The 21,013-nt window shown below is 51.5% G+C and overlaps 10 protein-coding genes across 10 annotated transcripts; 6 read left to right on the top strand and 4 right to left on the bottom strand.

The window, feature by feature from the left end:
• Positions 1-572: 572 nt before the first annotated feature.
• N7443_001945 (uncharacterized protein) lies at positions 573-2,278 on the top strand (the record flags this gene model as incomplete). The annotated part of the gene is made up of 2 exons (XM_056882001.1): positions 573-1,380; positions 1,470-2,278. The coding sequence occupies 2 exons, from the start codon at positions 573-575 to the stop codon at positions 2,276-2,278; spliced, it is 1,617 nt and encodes a 538-aa protein (XP_056743842.1).
• A 293-nt stretch (positions 2,279-2,571) lies between these two features.
• On the bottom strand, positions 2,572-4,336 carry N7443_001944 (uncharacterized protein; the record flags this gene model as incomplete). Its single annotated transcript, XM_056882000.1, has 2 exons — positions 2,572-4,196; positions 4,258-4,336. The coding sequence occupies 2 exons, from the start codon at positions 4,334-4,336 to the stop codon at positions 2,572-2,574; spliced, it is 1,704 nt and encodes a 567-aa protein (XP_056743841.1).
• Positions 4,337-4,571: 235 nt separating this feature from the next.
• Positions 4,572-5,284, top strand: N7443_001943 (DNA-directed RNA polymerase core subunit RPO26; the record flags this gene model as incomplete). The annotated part of the gene is made up of 4 exons (XM_056881999.1): positions 4,572-4,606; positions 4,719-5,006; positions 5,077-5,196; positions 5,251-5,284. 4 exons carry the CDS (start codon positions 4,572-4,574, stop codon positions 5,282-5,284), a joined length of 477 nt encoding a protein of 158 aa, XP_056743840.1.
• An 841-nt stretch (positions 5,285-6,125) lies between these two features.
• Positions 6,126-7,505, top strand: N7443_001942 (MCT family MFS transporter; the record flags this gene model as incomplete). Its single annotated transcript, XM_056881998.1, has 2 exons — positions 6,126-6,313; positions 6,377-7,505. The coding sequence occupies 2 exons, from the start codon at positions 6,126-6,128 to the stop codon at positions 7,503-7,505; spliced, it is 1,317 nt and encodes a 438-aa protein (XP_056743839.1).
• A 500-nt stretch (positions 7,506-8,005) lies between these two features.
• N7443_001941 (peptide alpha-N-acetyltransferase complex B subunit NAT3) lies at positions 8,006-8,681 on the bottom strand (the record flags this gene model as incomplete). Its single annotated transcript, XM_056881997.1, has 3 exons — positions 8,006-8,177; positions 8,230-8,461; positions 8,513-8,681. 3 exons carry the CDS (start codon positions 8,679-8,681, stop codon positions 8,006-8,008), a joined length of 573 nt encoding a protein of 190 aa, XP_056743838.1.
• A 415-nt stretch (positions 8,682-9,096) lies between these two features.
• Positions 9,097-10,413, top strand: N7443_001940 (uncharacterized protein; the record flags this gene model as incomplete). The annotated part of the gene is made up of 2 exons (XM_056881996.1): positions 9,097-9,791; positions 9,849-10,413. The coding sequence occupies 2 exons, from the start codon at positions 9,097-9,099 to the stop codon at positions 10,411-10,413; spliced, it is 1,260 nt and encodes a 419-aa protein (XP_056743837.1).
• A 440-nt stretch (positions 10,414-10,853) lies between these two features.
• On the bottom strand, positions 10,854-11,876 carry N7443_001939 (zinc-binding alcohol dehydrogenase family protein; the record flags this gene model as incomplete). The annotated part of the gene is made up of 1 exon (XM_056881995.1): positions 10,854-11,876. The coding sequence occupies one exon, from the start codon at positions 11,874-11,876 to the stop codon at positions 10,854-10,856; it is 1,023 nt and encodes a 340-aa protein (XP_056743836.1).
• A 695-nt stretch (positions 11,877-12,571) lies between these two features.
• Positions 12,572-15,811, bottom strand: tif32 (putative eukaryotic translation initiation factor 3 subunit EifCa; the record flags this gene model as incomplete). The annotated part of the gene is made up of 3 exons (XM_056881994.1): positions 12,572-13,046; positions 13,106-15,705; positions 15,770-15,811. The coding sequence occupies 3 exons, from the start codon at positions 15,809-15,811 to the stop codon at positions 12,572-12,574; spliced, it is 3,117 nt and encodes a 1,038-aa protein (XP_056743835.1).
• Positions 15,812-16,559: 748 nt separating this feature from the next.
• N7443_001937 (guanine nucleotide-binding protein subunit gamma) lies at positions 16,560-16,966 on the top strand (the record flags this gene model as incomplete). The annotated part of the gene is made up of 3 exons (XM_056881993.1): positions 16,560-16,711; positions 16,791-16,848; positions 16,904-16,966. 3 exons carry the CDS (start codon positions 16,560-16,562, stop codon positions 16,964-16,966), a joined length of 273 nt encoding a protein of 90 aa, XP_056743834.1.
• Positions 16,967-19,589: 2,623 nt separating this feature from the next.
• Positions 19,590-20,347, top strand: N7443_001936 (Rdx family protein; the record flags this gene model as incomplete). Its single annotated transcript, XM_056881992.1, has 3 exons — positions 19,590-19,742; positions 19,883-20,063; positions 20,193-20,347. The coding sequence occupies 3 exons, from the start codon at positions 19,590-19,592 to the stop codon at positions 20,345-20,347; spliced, it is 489 nt and encodes a 162-aa protein (XP_056743833.1).
• Positions 20,348-21,013: the final 666 nt, after the last annotated feature.

Here is a 21,013-nt window from a genome sequence, read left to right as displayed (position 1 = left end):
TCACCGAGCGTTGTGTGTAGTTACGAAGTCTAAGCGCGTCAACGAATCCTATTCCTTTTGGTTTAAAGTCAATCTTCTTATATTCTTAAATCTCCACTAGGTATTAAATAAACGGGCTCTGATTATCTCCTACACTTGCAGGAAGGTGTAAGAGGCAGGTAGGTAGATAGTCATAGTAGAATAATTCGACTATTTTCTCATATAATGTGACGTTGGGTGTCTAGACAGATTATATGGTGTTAAAATAAGAACCCAATGCTCTCTTGACGTCCCAGTACGTGTAGTTAGCGTGTAATTTCCTTTATTTCTTCACTCGCCTTTCCCGTTAATGCCCTTAGAATCAGACGAATACCACGAGCTTCTAATATCTAACCTCGATCGGCACTTATTAGCCACTGTTTGTGCCCTGCGACACATAACAAGTGAGCGCAAATTTGATCGGAGAAATCCAAACGTTCTTTTTTTCCCTCCGTTGTATTCTTCGGGATCTTCCAATCTCATTTCCAGAAGTCTCGTCCCGATTCTATCACGGCCCCATTGTCATTTCGTCGACCATTATTGGCGTCGCCAGTATGGATACTTCATTGCTAGGAGAATCGGACGGCTCTCGCCAGAAAGAAAATGTGCCCACTCAAGCTGTGAAGGATAACACTGGTCCACCCAAGGTTAAATTCTTACTTCCTGATTCTGATAGTGCTTCTACCGATTCCGACGATGTGCTTTCAGTAAATGAGATACCAGCCCTGTCCGCCGCTGATGAAGAAGACCATGGTTATTTCCCGGAAGGAAGTGGTCCCACGCGTCCAGTGCCCATCCCAGTCCTTGTCTCCCGCGACAGAAGGAACGATGACATTAAGAAAGCCAGCCTCGAGTTCCTGAACGACAACATCAAAGAATGGACTATTGGCTTCGACCTCGCCGCATTTCCACAGATAGTCAAGAGCTGGATCCCTACCCTGAGAGCAACAGCTCTTCCAGGATCGTACGAACACCTCCTGTTACTCATGTTTGACGATGTTAAGGAGTTCAACAGATTCCAGACTATCCTGAGAGAGGCTGGAGTCCCAGGTGCCATCGATCCCCGTCAGAATGGAACTCTGACCGTTCATGCAGAGCTCAGTCGCCGCAATGTGGTTGGTAAAGGCCGAGGCCAAGGCCAGGCGAGGTCCATCTTGGTCCCCCGAGGCCAAATTGTTCAGAGCAACCAGACCACCGACGAGATGTACTTCTGGAGAGAACTGCACATAATCAGACGGCTCGTTGCTCCTATCCGAGATGAGCACGAAGAGATCGTCTGGATCACCAGCCGCGAGCAGCAACCGGATGATATGATTCAACAGTTCGATGCAGCTAAAGACTGCATCATTGATTTTAAGAAGCGTCTCTTGAAGGCACTGGATCAAGGCCCCGAGAACAGCAAGCTCCTTGAAACCCTCTATACTCCTTCCAAATGCTAACATTCTTATTAGAGGTCATCAACCTACCTCCCCCCAAGGGTCTCGAGTCGCCCTCGTACAAGGAGCTGCGTCTCCGTACCTCCAGCCTTCACCAGTTCCGGATGGACTGTTGCAAGGGAAGCCTTGAATGGGCACGATTCCCACCCAGCGAAATCGAACTGCGACGACGCTACAACCACTTCGGCAAGTGGCATGGCCGCCACAAGGAACCTGTCAATGCACCAATTAAGAACATCATGCCTCAGGTGCAGGTATCTTCTAACCTGGCCTTTGAATTCGACAACGCATATATCTGCATGCGTCGTGATGGAAGAATCCTTCACCTACTTGTTCAGATCGCCCAGTGGCTTGCCCTAGCCCGCGGCTTCACTGCGGTTCACCTGTTTTGCGACGTCGCACGCCTCTTCAGCACCCATGGCGTCGACATTGGTAACAAGGCACAGGTGGAAATCTGCAAGCAGCTTACCAGATTTGAACTGCTTTGTGATTCTCTTAACAGTCCTCTCCCTCTGAACTTCCCAGCTAGTTCCAGTGTCGTCGATCAGTTTTCGCCTACCTTCATTCAGGGCGTGATTCAGGCAAATCGCAAGATGGTGGAAGCCCTTGTAGGTCTAAACACCTTGTTCCACCGTGTCAATGTGGGCTGGCGGGCTCGAACCCGCCAGACGCTGGAATGGCAGACCTGGGGAGGCGAAAGAGTTCTTGCGCTCAAGACACCTCGTCTGTTTTTCCCCCGAGCTACGGTCCAAGTGCCCTTTGCTTATGCTGGGATCTTTTCGGACGAAGAGCTTGCTGCCCACCTAGATACGATGTGTTCTTAGGCATGCATGTTCCCCCTACTCCTGTCTCCCTCCAGAGCCCTCTTCTCCTATCCATGCTTCTGCTCTCTTTGTTTCCAGATATTGAGCTTGTTTTTTGTGGGGGAGGGAGCTCTTGAGACTTAGATGACGGACATTATTGCACTAATAAGAAATCAAATGCTTTTGAAAAAGTCCGAAAGTTCGTAAGTTCGTAAGATTGCTTGAAAACCCCCAGATAAAGTAAAGTAAAGTACATACATTCACCTCATGCATGTCTGCTAATAATTCGATCATTTTATGCATCACTCCTGCCCTCATCCTTCCATCAAGTGATAAGCAAGAACAGGGTCCATCAGCGCCATCTCGTCATGGCTGGGCATCACAGAATCAATATTGCGCTCAGCATCCGCGGAAAAGGTATCTTGCATAAGGAAATCAGCGTCCAGGCCATTATTCTCAGGGAAACCGGACGAGTTATCTAGCTGCGAAAATATATTTGGGTCTGAAGATACACCATTAGGAGGCGTGGTTCCATGAGAGTGAGAAGGCTCAGAGCGGTCGAACTCCAGACCGTAGATACCGAGTGCATTACCACCAGGACCAATCTGGTCGGACAACAACGCACGCTGCATAAAAAGGCCCTGGACTTCATCTTCAGAGCAACTGTGTTTGGCAGTCATGTGCACCCACAGATCGTAATCGCGGTGGAAGCGGTGTTCACAAGAGTCGTAGAAGCAGAGAATGTGTCGGCCTGTTTCCTCCGCATAGCCTTGACCGGTCAAGGCTGCAAGAGTAGAGATATGGCTGGCACTGGATGATTTATCCAGACCAAGTCGCTGGCGTCGCTCGGCCTTGGCATTCGGGTATCCCAGATGGGCAGTGCGGATATGCTCTTCAAGTGCAAGCTTGCTGCCATATCGCTTCCCACATCCGATGCCGTCCCATCCTTCGACCTTTTTGGAGACTGAAAGGTCTGTCTCGCCGCATCCAAAGCGCTTCTCTCCCTGGTGCACGGTACGAATGTGAACAGTCAAATTGCCTTTCTTGGTAAAGCTGCGATCACATCCGTCGATCGTGCAAGGGAAGACCTTTCTCTCTTCGAGACTGACATCGCCGTGAGCAACCTCAAGGTGGCGACGCAGTTCTCGAGACGTCGAGCAGACGATTGGGCAGCTGGGGCATTTCGGTGGGTGGACATTTCGAATATGCTCTTGAAGTATGGTGTATGTTGGGAATGTGACAGAATAATCGTGGTGAGGGTCAAACGTTCCCATATCGGACGCTTGCTCTTGCAGGTGGTGGGAGCACTCCTCACAGCTAAATCGCTTCTCGGTGTGTACCCGGCTCTCGTGGGCTCGGAGATGACCCGCTGTGTCAAATGCCATTTGACAATTCTTCCCAGTATCCAGATCAACAAATACACATGGGAAAGGCTTCTTGTTCATATGAACGGTCGTTATGTGCTTCTGAAGGGTGGAATGCTTCCGGAAGGTTTCTTCGCACGGCGGATATTCAGTACAGCGATATTTGTCCCGTCCGTCGTGGGCAGCGATATGGCGGCGAAGTCTTGACCCAGTCACAAAGCTCTTTCCGCAACCTGGGCGGTCACAGACGTAATCGCGAACTCCAGTGTGGGCACTCTTGATATGATGGGTAAGATGTGAGGCTCGTAAGAAGGTCTTGTCGCAGTCCTCGAAGGTGCATTGAAATAACCGTTCGTTATTATGTGATCGTATGTGCTCTTGAAGTCGAGCAGGGCGATTGAAGGCCTTGCTGCAGCTTTCAAAGGGGCAGCGATGGGTCTTAAGTTCGGAAGGGTATCGAGATGAGGTGGTTGAGAATGGGGTCGCCGGTGTATCCAGCATATCCTCATCCATGGCGCTCGGTGTTGCAGGCGCTGAGTAGTCGGCATCTGAGTGGGCTTCTTCATAGATCCGGTCTTTGTAGTCGGTTCTTAGCACCTTGTTCCATCCTTATCGTGATTCTATATCGCTGCTTACCGTCGCTGTCCATCGCAGCTTGGTGTAACCTTTTGGCCTGCGAGGCCCAGTCAGGGGAAGCCTTACGCTTTGAGGCCATAGTTTAAAATGCCCCAGAGCAGGGAAGAGTTCACATTGAAGCGAAGAAAAATTATGAAGGTGTAGCGTTGAACAGACTAATTTTATTTTGCCGCGGTCAAAGGGCGGTGAGGCCGAAGACGGACTAGCGTGGTGGAAGATTTTCCGCCTTTTTTGCATCGCGAATCCTCACATCGATCCCGCGCTCAGGGTTTCTCTCTCTTTGAACCCCTCGACTCCGTTCCTTGCGATTCAAAATGTCCGACTACGGCGACGACGCTGGTGGCGACACGTAAGAGCTTCCCGCAGAGGCTAGAGCGGCGCGATCGTTGCAGATTGTGTCCTCTCTGGAGCTTCGACCATTTCGAGATTGAAGCGCTATGCTAACTGGACCTACCTTGCAGCTACGACTACGAGCCTCACGAGGAGGTTTTCGAGGAAAATGAGCCCGAAGACTTGATCGACCAGGAGGGTTTCGAGGACCACGAGGGCGGCGAGGGAGATGATTCCTACCAGCCGGCCGTCAATGGGGAGAACGTCGTTGTCTCCGGTGACCCCAACTCTGGATATTCGGGCAAATTGATGGAACAATCGCGCGAGAAGAAGGTTCCCAATGCTCAGCGCACGACCACCCCGTACTTGACCAAGTACGAGCGCGCGCGTGTGCTCGGCACCCGAGCTCTGCAGATTAGGTGCGTCGCAATATCGTCAAAGCCTTTTGTGCGGCTTGAAATCGCTTTGACTGACATATGTCTAATACAGCATGAACGCCCCCGTACTCGTCGATCTCGAGGGTGAAACCGACCCTCTGCAGATTGCCATGAAGGAATTGAACCAGAAGAAGATCCCTCTGATCGTGCGGCGGTATCTGCCTGACGGATGGTAAGCTGGACTGATGTTTCTGTTGGGATGATAGACTGTTGACACAATGCATAGGTACGAGGACTGGTCCGTCGAGGAGCTGCTGTAAGAGCACCATCGCTCCTGCTCGTGGGGATTCTTTGATACTTTTTGGGTGGGTTCAGCATAGCGTTCGGAGTTTGGGAGTCTCGAAACCGTGGCTCAAAAAGAAAAAAAGAGGCACCGTCCTTGGCACTAGGCAATACTGTACATGAACTAGAAAGAATGAAAAAATAATACCGGTTTCTAGTCACTCATTCACGTACCTTGGGGCCTGTCTTGAAGCGTCCAGCATGAAACTATGGAAACAGTAGAAAGACCAATGACATCTAGGAACAACGCATCTCTTTTGAATTCATCTCGATCTAGACCTGTTACTGTCCAACACGTGAGCCGTGCTTGTATCTCCGGGGAGAAAACTTCAGCTAGAGTCCCACTTTTCTACGGCCCCTGCAAGTTCTTCCTCTTATACCCCAATTCCACTAATCATTAGTACTGCCCAGGCACGGCATGCATAAAGCCGTACTCGAGCCCCTCTCGCCTGGGTAAATCGGCACGCTTTCCGAAGATCATTGGTCGCGCCCTATACTTGAGATCATACCGCTCATAGGATGGATCCCTCACATCGTCCTCCATGGTCGAGGCAAGTGGATGCCAGTGGGCCATGACTGCCCCCAAATATCCCCAAAAACCACTTCTTTTCGGGCCTTTCCGCCCCCCCCCCAAAGCTTTGGGGATGCCCCGCTTGCCCTATAGTGGTTGGTTTATAATCAAACCTGGTGAATTTTCTTCTTATTCTAAACACCGCTCAATTTGGTCACCTCTGGCACTGCTATCCTCGAGACATCCTTTTTGTTGGTCTCGTGAGAGCTCTCCGTGTCTGTCTCCTTTGAAAGTGCACTGCTGGAAAGATGGGTTCAACTAATGTTGAAGTAGAGCAGAAGGTTCATGCCGAGCCAATTTCCCATGCTCCAATCATTCAGGATGAAGAAAAGGCAAACGACTCGCCAGTCGAGAAGGAAGATGAGCCGACCTTTGACACAGGCCTCTTTTCCTGGCTACAGGTCCTGGGCTCCTTCTTTCTCTTCTTCAACTCATGGTATGTAGACCCGTCTCGGTGGCTCAATGCAGTAAGAATGCGCTAACCACGGCCATGGAACAGGGGTGTGATTAATACTTGGGGTGCATATCAAACCTACTATGAACAAAACTTGCTATCAGATGTTTCATCCTCCTCAATCGCCTGGATTGGCTCTCTGCAGTCTTTCCTTTTGATGCTCATCGGAGTCATCACAGGCCCTCTCTTCGATGCGGGGTATTTCCGTAGCCTTATTGCTTTCGCGGGCTGTATGCTGCCGTTCGGCCTGATGATGACTAGTCTTGCGACCAAGTATTGGCAGTTGATTCTCGCGCAGGGTATCTGTGTTGGTTTGGCGGCCGGCTGTCTTTTCGTGCCTTCAGTCGCCATCCTGCCGCAATATTTTCGACGCAAGAGAGGTCTTGCCAATGGTCTCGCCGCTAGCGGTAGCAGCATCGGTGGTGTTGTCTACCCTATCATCTTCAACCAGCTGCAAAAGCAAATTGGCTTCGCCTGGGCCACCCGCGTCATTGGCTTCCTCTGCTTCGGTACCGTCTTCATCTCATTCAGCATCATGCGCATTCGTTTCCCCCCGAAGGAAAAGCGAAAGCTCTATCAGTTCTCTGCTTTTAAAGACCCGGGCTATTGCCTGTTCTGTGCGGCCATGTTCTTTGGTTTCTTGGGTTTCTATAATTTCCTCTTCTACGTGCAGTCCTATGCAATCGACACTGGAATCGTCGACAACAACCTGGGATTCTACCTGCTTTCTATGCTCAATGCCGCCTCAACATTCGGCCGTATCTTGCCTAATTTCCTCGCCGACCACGTTGGCCCACTCAACATGCTCACGCCCGCTGTGACCATCACCTCCATCCTGGCATTCGTATGGATCGGCGTTCATACCGTCTCTGGTATTATTGTTCTGGCCGTTCTCTATGGCTTCTTTTCAGGTGGATTTGTGTCTCTGCCCCCAGTCGTAATGGCCAGCATGACCCCGGACGTGCGCAATCTGGGTACTCGTCTCGGCATGGTATTTGCCATCACTTCAATTGGCCTGCTGATCGGTACACCCATTGGTGGTGCCATTTTGGCCGACACCAACAAGTATCTAGGTGTCCAGCTGTTCACTGCGTGCTGCCTTGTCATATCTGCGGTTCTCATGGCCACTCTCCGATTCGTTCGCTCGGGTCCTGTCCTGAAGTCCAAGACTTGAGCGATCTGAAGGATTTCATCCATATTCTAGTCAATATGTATGCCGCTCATTAATTATTCACGATCCAGTTGGGGTTGTCGTTACGCCAAAATTTGCTGCATCAGCGGGAGTTTAGGCGGGCAAGCATGCAGCCTTGCCACACTTCTTCATGAGCCACAGCCGAACTTCCGGGCCTTTCAGCTGCTCCAGCAATGCGGCACCATAAGGGCTTTTACTTTTCTATAATTGGGTTGATCTGTACCACCTGGTACCTAACATCATGCATTTGCGAGCGTCGTGAATAGCTTGGACAGGGGTTTTCATCGTTATTGGCGTCAAAATATTGAAATACCCATAGATACGATTCTACATCCATTTACTGAGAAATGAAATCATAATATTCTATTGCTAATGAAGATTGCAAGTATATATGTGAACCTTCCCGAAACTCCACCTTGCAAGCTATGCAATAACCCAGAACCCCCGCGCCGGTGAATCAATGCATTGCCATCCTATCACTCCTAGGAAACATCCTCGGGGCTCACCCGGAAATCTTCTCCTTTGTCTCGTATGTGTTCGAGCTTCTTGTCCCGGGAGCAAGGTTTGCGCATATCGAATGCGTCCTCTCCAGAATCGGACATGCCGGTTGGATCATCGCTATAGTAATTGACTACTCGCCTAAACACGGAGTAGCTATCATTCATGTTAGTTTCGAGCCCAATCCCATGACGGGAATGAAACATACCCCATGCCCTTGTACATGTCGACGGCCACCTTGTTTCCAGAGCGGACGTACAGGTCCACAAACCACGCATCAGCACTGTCAGATCCGTGCTCCAGCTCTTCGGTCAGCTGGCTGGCGTAGCCGAGTCGGCGCCAGGCGGGGGCAACGGTTAGGACGGTGATGTGACCATGCCACGGAGTGTAGTGCTCAGAATGGCGCATTGAAGGGTGTTGCTCTTCGGTCTTACCCATGACTACAATAGTTAGCTTGGGGCCCCATTGTCTGATTGAATTGGGATCCTTACTGTAGCCTACCACGCCGGCATCGCGGTCTGTGACTTTGCTAAACAGCGACGGCCATTTGCTCATGTAGTTGAGGTAGAAGCCGAGATCGTAGTTCTCGGTTAGCGGGTCGAGGTTAGTCGCATTGAGTTTGAGCAAGTCCAGTGGGGACATTCGCGTGATCGAGCTCATCTTTGCGGGCGAAAAAGGTGACGGATATCAAGTGAATGAAGAGTAAGGAATGTGGGGTTCTATCGTCGGACATTATTCTGCCAAGGCGGTCGCGGCACCTGTGCATTTGTTTTGCTTTCGTTGTTCATCTTCAATTTCGCAAAGACTCCATTTTCTCTAATTTTTCACGATAATTTCTTCCTTGCTGTCTCCATCTTGGACTCGTTTTTAGATCATGAAGCTTTAAATTCAGAACACTCCCCGTTCGGGTATCCCACAATCGCACCTGCTATCACGATCATTACCGTTACGGTAGTCAAACAACACTGCGTGCTAATGGTCTAATTACCTCCTTTTTAACCCTTATTTACGATATTTCCTTTACTTTCAACTTCACGTCATCTTTACTAAGAGACCGAGTGCTCCCCTCTATCCGATGTCGCCCCTCCCTCCGTCTCCCCTGAAACTTGTTCACCGCCACCCCTCAATCATGGACGACTCTCCTATTTCGCCTGGAACACATGGAGTCAATGGATTTGCTCTTCAAAGCCCCGGATCCCCACGGACTCCTCGTTTATCTGCGCCACCATCACCACTCTTGCCCCGCCAGGACTTACATGCCATGGGCGGGTCCCACCGGGAGTCTGTAGATTTCTCCACTGAAACAGGAGGCGGGGGTGGTCTGGGAAACCTTGCCGATGAGTTGGCAGATGCGTGGGAGCAGGAGGAGGAGGGTTACGGTTACGCCTCGGGGCAGGAAAATGTCCGGACTGGGTCCCAGCAGATGGATCAGAGTGACGGCGAAGATGCTTACATGCAATCGGTTCACGATATGCGCTCGGGATCACCGGGGGCAGAGTCGCCAGCCAGGAACCGGTTGCGAGCTCCTCATTTGCGACAGCACCGACGTGCAGAGTCACACTATGATGGCTCAGACTATGGAAATGACTCCGACCTCGACGAGTCTGCGGATATATCCCCCGCTTTGGAGAGCCAAATGGCAGACATCGAAAGCCTCGCGCGGCGGGGCATTGAGAATAACGGTAGTGAAAACGACCATGTTATTCAACGGACAGTCGAGTCACTCCGGGATCTTGGTGGACAGAGCGGGATTGAGAACAGTGCTATGCGGTAAGTTGAACATGACACAAGACACAACTTCCAACAGATATCTAACTTTTATTCCAGGCTCATCACTGCGCACTCCTCCATTACATCGCACCTCACCCATCAAACCCGCACCCTTCAGTCTCTCATCCACCCACTTCTCTTCTCGTCATTCCCTCTCCTATCCGAAGACGCCATTGACTCCCTTATACCTCTGATTGACGAAGGCCTCCTTCCAAACCTCCCATATCCGTTCCCTGAGCACCCTCGCCACGATTCCAGGCCAACTACACCCTCTCAACCTTCAACCAGCCCACTTGCCTCCCTGCAAGCTCTCATCTCTCAAACATCCGACATCACCCTCTCTCTCCGCAGTCTGAGTGACACTCTCTACGAGTCTCGCCAGCTAACCTCCACGGCCTCACGACGCCTCAGATCCGCCCGTGAACTCGTCGCCGATCTACGGCTCGAGGAAGAAAACCGCGAAGAAGGCTCACGATGGCTCGAACGCGGCGACTGGGACCGCCGGTTGAAGGACCGTGAAGCCGGCAAGGTATGCGCAGATGTTGTCGGCGGCTTTGAGGCTGTGTGTGGTGAGTGGCGTGAGAAGCTGTTCGGGGCTGGCGCCGAAGTAGCTGCGGCATAATTTGCATGATCGACTTCTTCTGCTGAGTCTCTGGAAAGCCGGCGTGCTTCCGGGACACCACTAGACTGCTATGGGCTTTTTTCTTGGCTTCCCCTGTCTGATATCCACGTTTCTATTCTTGTCCCTCCCTTTTTGTGGCCCCAGCTGGTCTGTTGATATCTCAATCCCGCGATGTTGGAACTTAGCTCGTGTGCATATAGTTATACATTATTGGATACCACTCATTTTACTTGCACCTTTCTTTTATCTGAGCTCTTTGCCTAGCAGGGAGAATTATAGAGGGCATCCAGGCTACTTATGATCAACGCCTTCAAGATCAGCACTCTCATCTTCAATTCAGTGTGCGAAGAAGATGCTTGAATAGCACTGCATGGCTGTCAGTCCATAATCTTAAAAAAGAATACACCACTTCCACCGATGACCCAGACAAAGTACTAGCCCTAATGAGCAACAACAACGACCTTCTTCGCCGAGACACCCTTCCTCAGCACATCAAATCCCTCCTGAATTCCCTCCAGCCCTTTCTTCTCAATCACAAACGGCTTCGGCGCAACCAGATACTTCTGCTGAACCAGCGCCTGTGGCAAGAACTTCTCCCAGATCTCCAAAATATCATCGTGCTTGTCCCCAAACAGCATCTTAGCCCTAACACCTTCAGGAACCAACCCCTCCACCAACGGCATCGTCGTCACAACAAAAATGTTTCCCATCGCCTTCTCCGCAATCTCCAAACACGGCTTCACAGAGTCCTCTGCCCCGGCAGCCTGAAAGATCCCAGCACAAGAGGGCGCATCCAACGCAGCCACAATCTCGTCCACGACAGACTCACTGTTATAGTCAAATACCCGACTAACACCAAGCATCTTCAAATACTCAAAGTTCCTCTCTGACGCAGTCGCATAAACCTCCAACCCAGCCGCGCACGCAAGTTGAATCGCATTCGTCCCCACAACCGACGCACCACCCCAAATCAACACAGATTTCCCCATACTCCCCATCTCAATCTCCAAACCAGGCTTCTCCAGCGCCAAAAACTCCTTGTTAAACAACGCATGTGAGGCAGTAGTAATCCCAAGCGGAAAGACAACACCCTCTTCAAACTCCATATCTTCTGGAAGTAGACACGTGAAACTCGCTTCTGCAACAACATACTCCTGGAACCCGCCCATATGCGGACCTCGGAATGCGCCCTGCGCAAAGGCTAGGACGCGATCGCTGGCTTTGAAGCGTGTTACGGCGGTGCCTGTGGATATGACGGTGCCGCTGATGTCTTCGCCAAGGATTAGGGGGTATTTAATGAACGGGAGAGCGGTGTCTTGAAGCATGTGGTCGCAGGGGTTAATCGCCCATGCTGAGGGTTGAATAAGGAGCTGGGTTGGGGAGAGGGTTGTTGGGTAGGGCGTTGGTCGGATTGTGAGGGTAGTCCCAGGTGAGTCTTGCCAGGCTGCGTGGTTGGTGGGCATTTTGAGGACTTGTAGATGTGTGCTGTTTTGAAAATTGATTTGATTGTATGATAAGATTGATGTAGCTTGGTCAATTGATTGAGGAAGGGGGGCTTTTATAAAGGAAGTATCCCATACGCTTGGATTGTGTTGAGCTTCGGGAGGCCTGGGTTCCGGCTATGAACATGGCTTTTATCTGGGACATCGTCTATTTGGAGTTAGAGGTGCATAATTCAGGAGAAACATAGGGTCCTATCAGTCTCAATTGGCTGATTCGACCCGTTTATGAACAGAACAAGTCAATATTGCACATTGATGTTGGGGGACATGCTAAGTCCGCTTAAACCCGACACATTAAAATCCGATAATCTCCGCTACGTAGAAAGAACATGAAGTCGAGATATGAATCAAACAGTTTTGAAGGTCTAAAATGATCCTATTCACTGAATCCCACCCAAATTGGGATCAAAACATGGAGTTGAACAAGATATTTGGCATCACTTGGCATCACGGATGACAACAGCCTATCCGGAAACAAGGAAATTAAAAGACAAGAAAAACGCAGGGCAACAAGATCATGAAGCTCGCTCGAGCCGATGATAGTCATTGCAGAGGGGGGTCATGAAAACACGCGCCAGATAGGAAAAAGGGTCACTTTTTGCTCGTTCCCTAGTATGAGATGTGAAGAAAACTTAGTAAACCACCTACGAAGGCGCTTAGCTCTGCTGTTGCTTCCAGCGGGGCACCCACTTGCCGCCGGCGGCACCCTTGGGCTCCTCGGGCTTGGAAGCGGAGGGCTCGCGAGTGTGACGGGGCACGTAGCGCTCGGTAGGAGCTTCGCGGGGCTCGCGGGGCTCGCGGGGGGCAGGGGGAGGCGGGGCGGAACCAGAGTCGGCAGAAGCGCCGGCACGCAGGTGGGGAGGAACATAGCCACCACGGCGGGGAGCCTCCTCGCGAGCAGGAGCGGGAGCGGGAGCGGGAGCGGGGGCGCCGGAGTCAACGGAATCTCCCCTAGCAGCCAGGCGGTCACGCCAGCCGCCACCACCAGCGGCAGCAGTGCGCGGGGCGATATTGAGACGGGGAGCTGAGCGTTCAGCGGACTCGAAATCTCCACCAGTTTTGCGGGTAGCACGGCGGGATTCCGCTTCCTCCTCGCGTTGCTTTTGACGAGCAGCGATCTCGTCCATTTTTCTGCAGAAAGAAAGTTAGTCCTATATTGCTCGTGCCGTATAGGAAGAATCAAAACATACCCTCGCTCCTCCTCGCGCTTGGCCTTCTCCTCGGCCAAAGCACGGCGGCGCTCCTCGTCCCGGGCAGCGCGTTCCTCCTCCTCGCGCTGGACACGCTCTGCCTCCTCCTGCTGGCGGGCTTCCTCTTCCTCGCGCTCCTGCCTCTCGCGACGGCGGCGCTCCTGGACTTCCTTGACACGCTGCTTCTTCTTGGCCTCGAGCTCGCGCTCGGCAGCCTTGCGGCGCTTCTCGAACTCCTCGTGACGCTTCTCCGAGATCTCCTGGCGGAAGGTAGAGAAGCGAGGAATCAGACGCTCCAGACGATGCTTGAGGGCAAGGGCCTCGACGTGCTTCTGCTTGGACTCCTTGAGAGTCTCGGCCTTCTGCTTTTCCCAAAGTTCCATATCGGCCTTCTTCTGGTTCTCATAGTCGGCAGAGATGTGCTTCAGCTCCTCGCGACGGAAAGCACGCTCCAGGTGGTCAATACGCTTGGCAGTGGTGCGCACACGGTCGTTAAGCTCGTTCTTCTCCTTTTCAAGCTGAGCCAGCTTAATGGCACGCAGGCGGTTGGCATCCAGCTCATCCATGTCGAACTCGCTGATATCGATACCCTTGACGCCGGTCTTAAGCTCCTCGAGCTGCTTCTTGAGCTCCTCCTGGCGGATGCGGTCCTGCTCGTCCTTGATGCGCTTGAGCTCACGGTCACGCTGCTCATCAGCGAGACGCTGCTTCTCGGCTTCCTGAAGCTGCTGGGTGCGGATACGCTTGCGGGTCTCCTCCTCGCGCTGCTTGCGCTGAAGAGCATCGCTGGCAGCCTCCTTCTTCTTGTCGATGACGACACGACGAGCGAGGGTCTCCTCGTGCTCCTGCGCGGCACCCTCCAAAGCGCGGGCCTGAGCGGACTGCTTGGCCTGGACGCGGGCCTCGTTGTACGAGGGGTCCACGTACATGGAGGTGATGTGAAGAGTCTTGGCCAGACGAGCCAGCTGGAAGCGGGCAATCTCGGCGGGGGTGTGCTGGAGGCGCTGGACAGAACCAAACTCGCTCTCGGCGGATCCGGCGCTGCTGCCGGCGTGCATGGCCTTGGAGGAAGAGAAGACATCAGAGTCGAAGGACAGGGTGCCAGAGATGTGGTCAACACGGATGGCGAGGTCACCCTTCTTGCAACCGTTCATGATGAACTTCTCAATCATGGCGGGGGTGATCTGGAAGGGATCGGGGAACTGAGCGAGCTCGTAGACGAACTGGAGCTTAACGGAGTCGTAGACCTGGGAGAGCTGCTGGAACAGACGGGTGAGAATGACCTGCTGCAGAGGCACAATGTACTTCTCCATCTCAGGATCGGCACCGATCTGCTTGAGGATGGGTGTAATCTTCTTGCAGATCGAGAGCGGGTGGAAGTCGACCTCGAGGATGTTGTACAGTTCGCGGATTTCGGGGCGAACGCGCTTCAGGAGACCCTTGTTGAGAGCATCCCGGAACAGAACGGAGCGGGAGGGGGCAGAGGCCATACCAAGCAGGTTGGTGAGGCGAGTGTTCTTGTTCTTGCGGGCCTCATCAACGTCGATCAGAGCGCCGCGGGAACGGTCAGTGCTGATGACGGGGATGGACAGAGCAGACAGAAGAACGAAAGAGGCGGCCTTGGTGATCTCGGCATCAGTAACGGAGGGGTTTTCCTTCTTGGTGCTCTGGCCGGAAGCCAGGGCAACGGTGGAGAGACGGAGAAGGTTGTAGTAACGGTTCCAGGCAGCGGCGTGGAAAAGGTAGTTCTCGCTAACAAGGAAGATACGGGCGAGCTTCTCGTAGTAGTTGGCCATCATGACGTTCTTGGCGGGGCGCTTGCTCAGGTTCAGAAGGGTGTGGATGTCCTCAATACTGCGGAAGGCCTCCTGCCACAGCTCCAGCTCGACGGCGACGTTCAGCTGCTGGAAACGGGTATCCAAGTGGCGCTGTTGAGTATCGGCATCGCTCAGGTTGATAGCGTGCATTTGGGAAGAGTACTTGGCGGCATTCTGAACGTGGTTACGGAGAAGCTCGCAGAGACGGCGGAACTCGGTCTTGCGGGTGTACTTGAGGCAGAACTGGAAGGCCTGCAGAGCGGTCGACTGGTACATGATCTCGAGGCGGGCATTGTTCTTCAGAATCTCGAGAACGGTACGGTAGGTCTCCCACAGGAACTTCAACCAGGGAGTGACGACGGCGCGGTCGGTGCGGTCACGAGACTGCTCACCGGAGACGGTGGCCAGCAGGATGGTCTCGGGGGTCTCAATAGCCTCCAGATCTTCGATGTTGGAGGAGGGAGCGGCGGACTCGAGGGAAGACTGAATCTCATCGGCCTTGGTCTGGGCCTCGGTGACCTTCTGTTCAGCGAGTTCGATGAACTTCTTCAGGACGATCTCGATGGTGCCGACATTGGTGTTCTGGGCGATGTTCTTGTACTGGTACAGACCATCCTTGGCAGCCTTACCCTTGCGCAGGTCGACAGAGAGTTCCACGAAGAGGAGCATGACGGGCTCGAGCGAAGCGATCGGGCTGCTGCGGGTGCGCTTGGAGGTGACATGTTCGTGGAGGACGGTCAGGGCAGCGGGAGCCTGACCGACGGCGATGAGTTCCTGGGCCCTCTACACGGAGGTTGTTAGCATACAATGTCGAATAGCAATGTCGGGATCGGCTCGAAGGACGCACCTTGAGGACATTCTCAGGTTTGATATGCGGTGGTGGCGGCATCGTCGATAATTACACCCCTTCAAGAGGATTTTTTTTTCGTGGGAAAAAGGCGGAGCGAAATCGAGAAAAGCAAGCAGGCGTCTTGCACACGGGCAGTGGTCCGGGACCGTCGTTGAAAATGCTGCCACGCGAAGTACCTATACCTGGAGGGGAAGATAGGCCTGTTGTGCGTGAGCCAGCAAAAATTGCCCGATTCCCACTTTGGCTTCAGGCTAAGCGATGGGGCTGTCACGTGCGTTTGTTTTCTGCCTCAGGCGTGGTATTATATAATTTGTATCGTGATTACCGGGGGATGTGATGAGAATCCCTGTAGAAAAAAACAATCTATGAAAGAGCTGTGACGGTGATAAGACAAGCGGACGCCGTACGAGACCAAAAAAAATTGGCAACCCAACCGTTCGACTTGGATGGGTCGGATTTTTGAGCAAAGTCGCCGCTACCAAGCTCAATATTATGACATTATTGATCTCCGGGTGCCCGGTACAGGTAATCAAACACACGGGCCTCCCGTACCACAAGAGCAGAACGGGGAAAATCCCTCTTCGAAACCTACCAACTCTCGCATCCCTTCCTTTGAAACCCTTCACTCTCTTTTTTCACTATTCGACTTACCCGTCGAAACTCCCCGGGATCCCTCCGACCCCGTCACCTTCAACCCCCTTTGATCCCGCCTGCCGTTGTTCCCCCTCTCTCCTGAAATCGCCCCCCTTTCTCGCGATCGCGCGCCGAACTCAATTCCCCGACCACAATGCCTTCTTACGAACTTCGCTCCGGTGGTGATGTCAAGAACAAGAAGCAGAGTGTCGCCGACCTCAAGTACCGCCGTTTGACTGAGCTCAATGCCCGCCTGAAGGAGGATCTCGATCGCCCGCGGGTCAAGGTGTCCGAGGCTGCGCTCTCGTATGGTCTTCCCCCTATCACAAAGCCGCAACCGCAACCGCAACCGCAACGCAGTAACTAACCAGTTCTTTGTCTCCAGTCTCATCAGCTACTGCAACAACACTCGCGACTTCATGGTTCCCTCTGTTTGGGGTCAGGTATGTAGCTATATCTTGTTTCGTGGGGTGCGCGCAAAGCTAACTTCCGTCGCAGGTGGACAAGCGCGAGGACCCCTATGCCCCTCAGCAGCAGGGCGGCTGCTGCACCGTCATGTAATGCAACCCATGACGATAATACTTCTCGATCGCCCATGACACGATTTCTTGATTTCCCTTCTCCTAATTCCGGATCCCGATGATCGTTTTCTCGTCCCCCTCGGTCCCGAACCTAAACCACCGCTCGCCTGCCGGGCGCGGCGCGAGACGTGGACCCTGAAGAATCGTCTTGCTGGCCCTGCACGACCTTCCACGTCTAAATGGGACCATGCGGGTATCTCTACCTCCCTTTATTGATCTATCGTTCCTATTCGACCCCGGTAGTACGTCCCGGACGCTGCATGCTGCCGAGTTCGGCTTGTCCCTTCTATCTTCGTGTTTCTTTTTCTTTTTTTTTTTCTACTACCACTACTTCTCTTCTGATGCACCATTCCCCCTTAGTCGTCCTGTGTTTTGAAGCCAATTTCCTTTGTTCTCTGGGTTCTCCAAAAACTTCTCCGCGTGTGCAGGAGAGTCAGGTTGCCATTCGTGTATCATAGATTCGATTTGCATCCAATGACCAATACAATACCGATCTAATTTACGTACTCTTCACGATCAATCTGACGCATACACCCCAATCTATCAACCATTTTAGGGGAACAAGATAAATTTCTCATTGCCCCACAGTAATCAACCCACTCAGCCTCGTACGGGCCCGTATCAGATACGCCCTTTTTTTTTCTTTTTTTTCCTTCATATAATCGCTTGCCAGGCATTACCATCGATTTTGTTTTCCTGGTCCTGTCACTATAGATCACGTTGCACGTCTATTCGTCAGACTTCGATATGGATTTGATCCACTTGGGAATGTGTTCGTGTAAGCTGGGTGTGTCATCCGGTGCGATAATATCTCTATTGGCACCTTCAGCAATAGATGGACATTCTGGTAGCATTGTGTTGAAGTAGGCTGTTAAAAGTTGTCGACATTGTTCAAAACTTCCAAAGTAGAAGTATGTGCTTTTTGCGTGGCGTTCAATCGTGTAGTATTTGTGGTAGCACCTTGCTAAACAATGCGAAGTGAGAGCAGAGCAGAAACAACTTTGACAATGTTGATTGTCTCGTCGTAAGTAGATGCAATGCACCGATGATTCCGAGCTACTGCACGCAGAGTCATGCTGGATAGTCCCACAACTGCCACTAACTCAGTAGATGATCCCTTGCTGTCTGTTTGCCCGAGGTGCCTTACGATCCGAGATCAGTGGGCCCCTGTGTAGGCTAGGTGTACTAGCGCGAGCACTGACTCGAACAAGCCTAGAATGTGAGGACATGTACATTTTTGGAGGTTCAAAGTAGAGATCTTTACAGGCCATAACTACCGCCTGGTGTGTCTTGTCGGTATCCAGATGCCCTTGCTATCGCTTCATCCTGGTGACCTAAGATTCATGGGCCCTGCACAAGGTACAGAAGCTCTGTTTCGTAGCAGCTCATGACTCAAAGAAGTTCCGGAGATCTTTCGGAGACCGTGGGAGGCACGAGTGCACATACGTACACATTTCAAGGCTTCGGTCCGAACCGGGATGGATCTTTGTCCATTCCCACCGTTTTGCGAGAGATGATTTTTTTTTTTACGTCACCTGCTCTGCGTGATATTCACAATATACAGCTTCCAAGAAGTTTGACTGAGCAATACCCTTGCATTTGCTGTCCCATAGTGCCAAGATATCTGTAAAAAGTTAAGAGCTGGGTCGAAAATGGGAGAGAAGGTCCTCTCGTAATGTGAGTAAGTTCTAAACACCCAAAGTACGTTAGAATTGAGCGTTAAATTAAGAAGGGTTGCTTGTCTCTTACATGGGTTCCTCAGACAATGTGATCAACTCATAGATGTGGTTGAAGAGTCGGTAACGATTCTCTGTCTAGGGCATCATGGTACCCGCCCTATGTAGAACTATCTGGATAGGATCCACAAGCCCCTGCATGCACCCACAACGAACGGGTTCCATAACTCAGTTGGTTAGAGTGTGGTGCTAATAACGCCAAAGTCGAGGGTTCGACCCCCTCTGGAACCATGTGAACAATCGTCTGTTCGATTTTCTTTTTCTTTTGTTTCAACCTCCAATTTGTAGGGAGGTTGACTTTTCGTCCCCTATCAGGAGCTCTGTGATCAGTGGACTTAGAGAACGATTCGTTAAATCTATCTAACTTTTTTTTTTTTTTTTAGCTCGGTCTGCATATCACGGAGACGAGAGCGAGTAAAATAGATGTCTATACTTATCTGCACGTTCACACTTGAGAGCTGTCACGTGGTGACCCTACGAAAGGGTTGAGTCCGAGATGAACTAGGATACACAACGACCAAGACCGAAGAAGGGAAACCCTACCGAAAGATGTGTAGAGAGGTACTTGGTGAGCCAGCTCCATCTGTTCTGAGTAAAACCATATCAAAACCAACCCCCGGATACTTGCAGCGCAAACAGCCCGAGCGAATCTCATGAAATCACCCCGCTGACATCATCCCACCAATGCAAACTCACTCCAACATTCCCCAAGTGCAAGATTCCCGGCATCAAACTCCCCATTCAGACCCGCCCATCAATTCTAGTTCTTTGTCTCTTCTAGACACCAGGCTCACTGCAAGATAGCATACACCCGAGACTCAGCCAAGATTACAAATATACATCCACCCCACCTCAAGCTCAACCGCCATGACCGAACCCACGCCAATTGAGCAAAGCGTTGCACAGCAGATCGCACCCCCCAACCCCCCTACAGAAATCACGTCCCTAGAGCGCGTCTCCCTCCCACGGATCTCAATCCAATTCTGCACCCAGTGCAAATGGATGCTGCGAGCTGCATATGTACGTCTGATCTATACCTTCCCTCTCTACTCTGAACTGTTTCATTGGATCTTCATATGCACTCTGGATCCCTCTGCATATGCATGCAGAGATATAGGTATTGCAATTACCTACTCGGATGCATACTAACTGGACTCTAGTTCGCGCAGGAGCTCCTCTCCACATTTGGCACGGACCTCGGTGAGGTAGCGCTTGTACCAAAGACCGGGGGTGTTTTTACAGTTACGATTTGGTATTCTGGTGCTGGTTGCGAAGGTGAAAATGGGGTTACGACGCAAGAGACGATTCTGTGGGATCGTAAGAGAGATGGTGGATTCCCTGGTACGTTGAATTTATCGTGCTCTTTCTTCTATACATATATATTTGTAGCACTTTGCGATGTGGAGGCAAAGGCTTCCATGTTTTCGTCGTGCTTCTGGTGATCTGGAACTTACACTCTTCTTGCTACAGAGGTTAAGGCGCTGAAGTCACTGGTGAGGAATGTCATTGCTCCGGAGAGGGATTTGGGGCACACAGACCGGGCGTTGAAGAAAAACAAGGAAGAGGAGGATAAGAAGAAGCAGGAGTCTACGGATGAGAAGAAGGATTGTGAGGATTGTAAATGAATAGACTAGGGATGATATTTCACAAACTGGCATTGGAATTTGAAGAGTGTATACGTGGACGATGACAGGTAGCTCTGGAGGAGCCAATCTTACTTCAAAAGTTGGAGGGATGCCCTTTCGAGAAGCCCAAATTTCTTACAGTCCACACCTGGGTAACCACTTCACTCATACTACAGTGACCGATCGTGATAAAAAGAATTCAGTATGTATATTTGGAGAGAATGTAAAAAGCAACCACAATCCCAAAGGACTATAAAAAGAATCGACGCCACCGCCCCCAATCCAAATCTAAGATGTCCGACCCAAAAATTCAAATGCAGCCTCCAGCGAAAGAAAAAGACAGAAAAAAAAAAGAAAAAAAAAAAAAAGGCAGAAAGCAAGGAACGTCGAACATGTCCATGATCATCACAATAGCGCAATGCAGTAGTACTGACTCGAAAACGAGACACGCCCGCCGATCGTATGGACAGGGTCTCAAGGAGAGCGTGCACACATCCTCTTCGAAAAGAAGTATTCGCTTGAGACAGTTGGGCTCCGTTCATCAGCGTCGTTTGGGTCGTAGATCGGACAGAGCCAAATTTTGTAGGTATAGGAAAATTGGGAAAAATCGTTCGAGCCAAGCCATAATCGTGCCCCGGCACCCTCAACGCTCATCAAATGCACCGT

The sequence above is a fragment of the Penicillium atrosanguineum genome (genome assembly GCF_028827265.1).
Source record: "Penicillium atrosanguineum strain IBT 20685 chromosome Unknown utg000002l_segment0_segment0, whole genome shotgun sequence".
Taxonomy (NCBI): Eukaryota; Fungi; Ascomycota; class Eurotiomycetes; order Eurotiales; family Aspergillaceae; genus Penicillium; species Penicillium atrosanguineum.
This window is presented reverse-complemented; position numbering and strand designations above follow the sequence as displayed.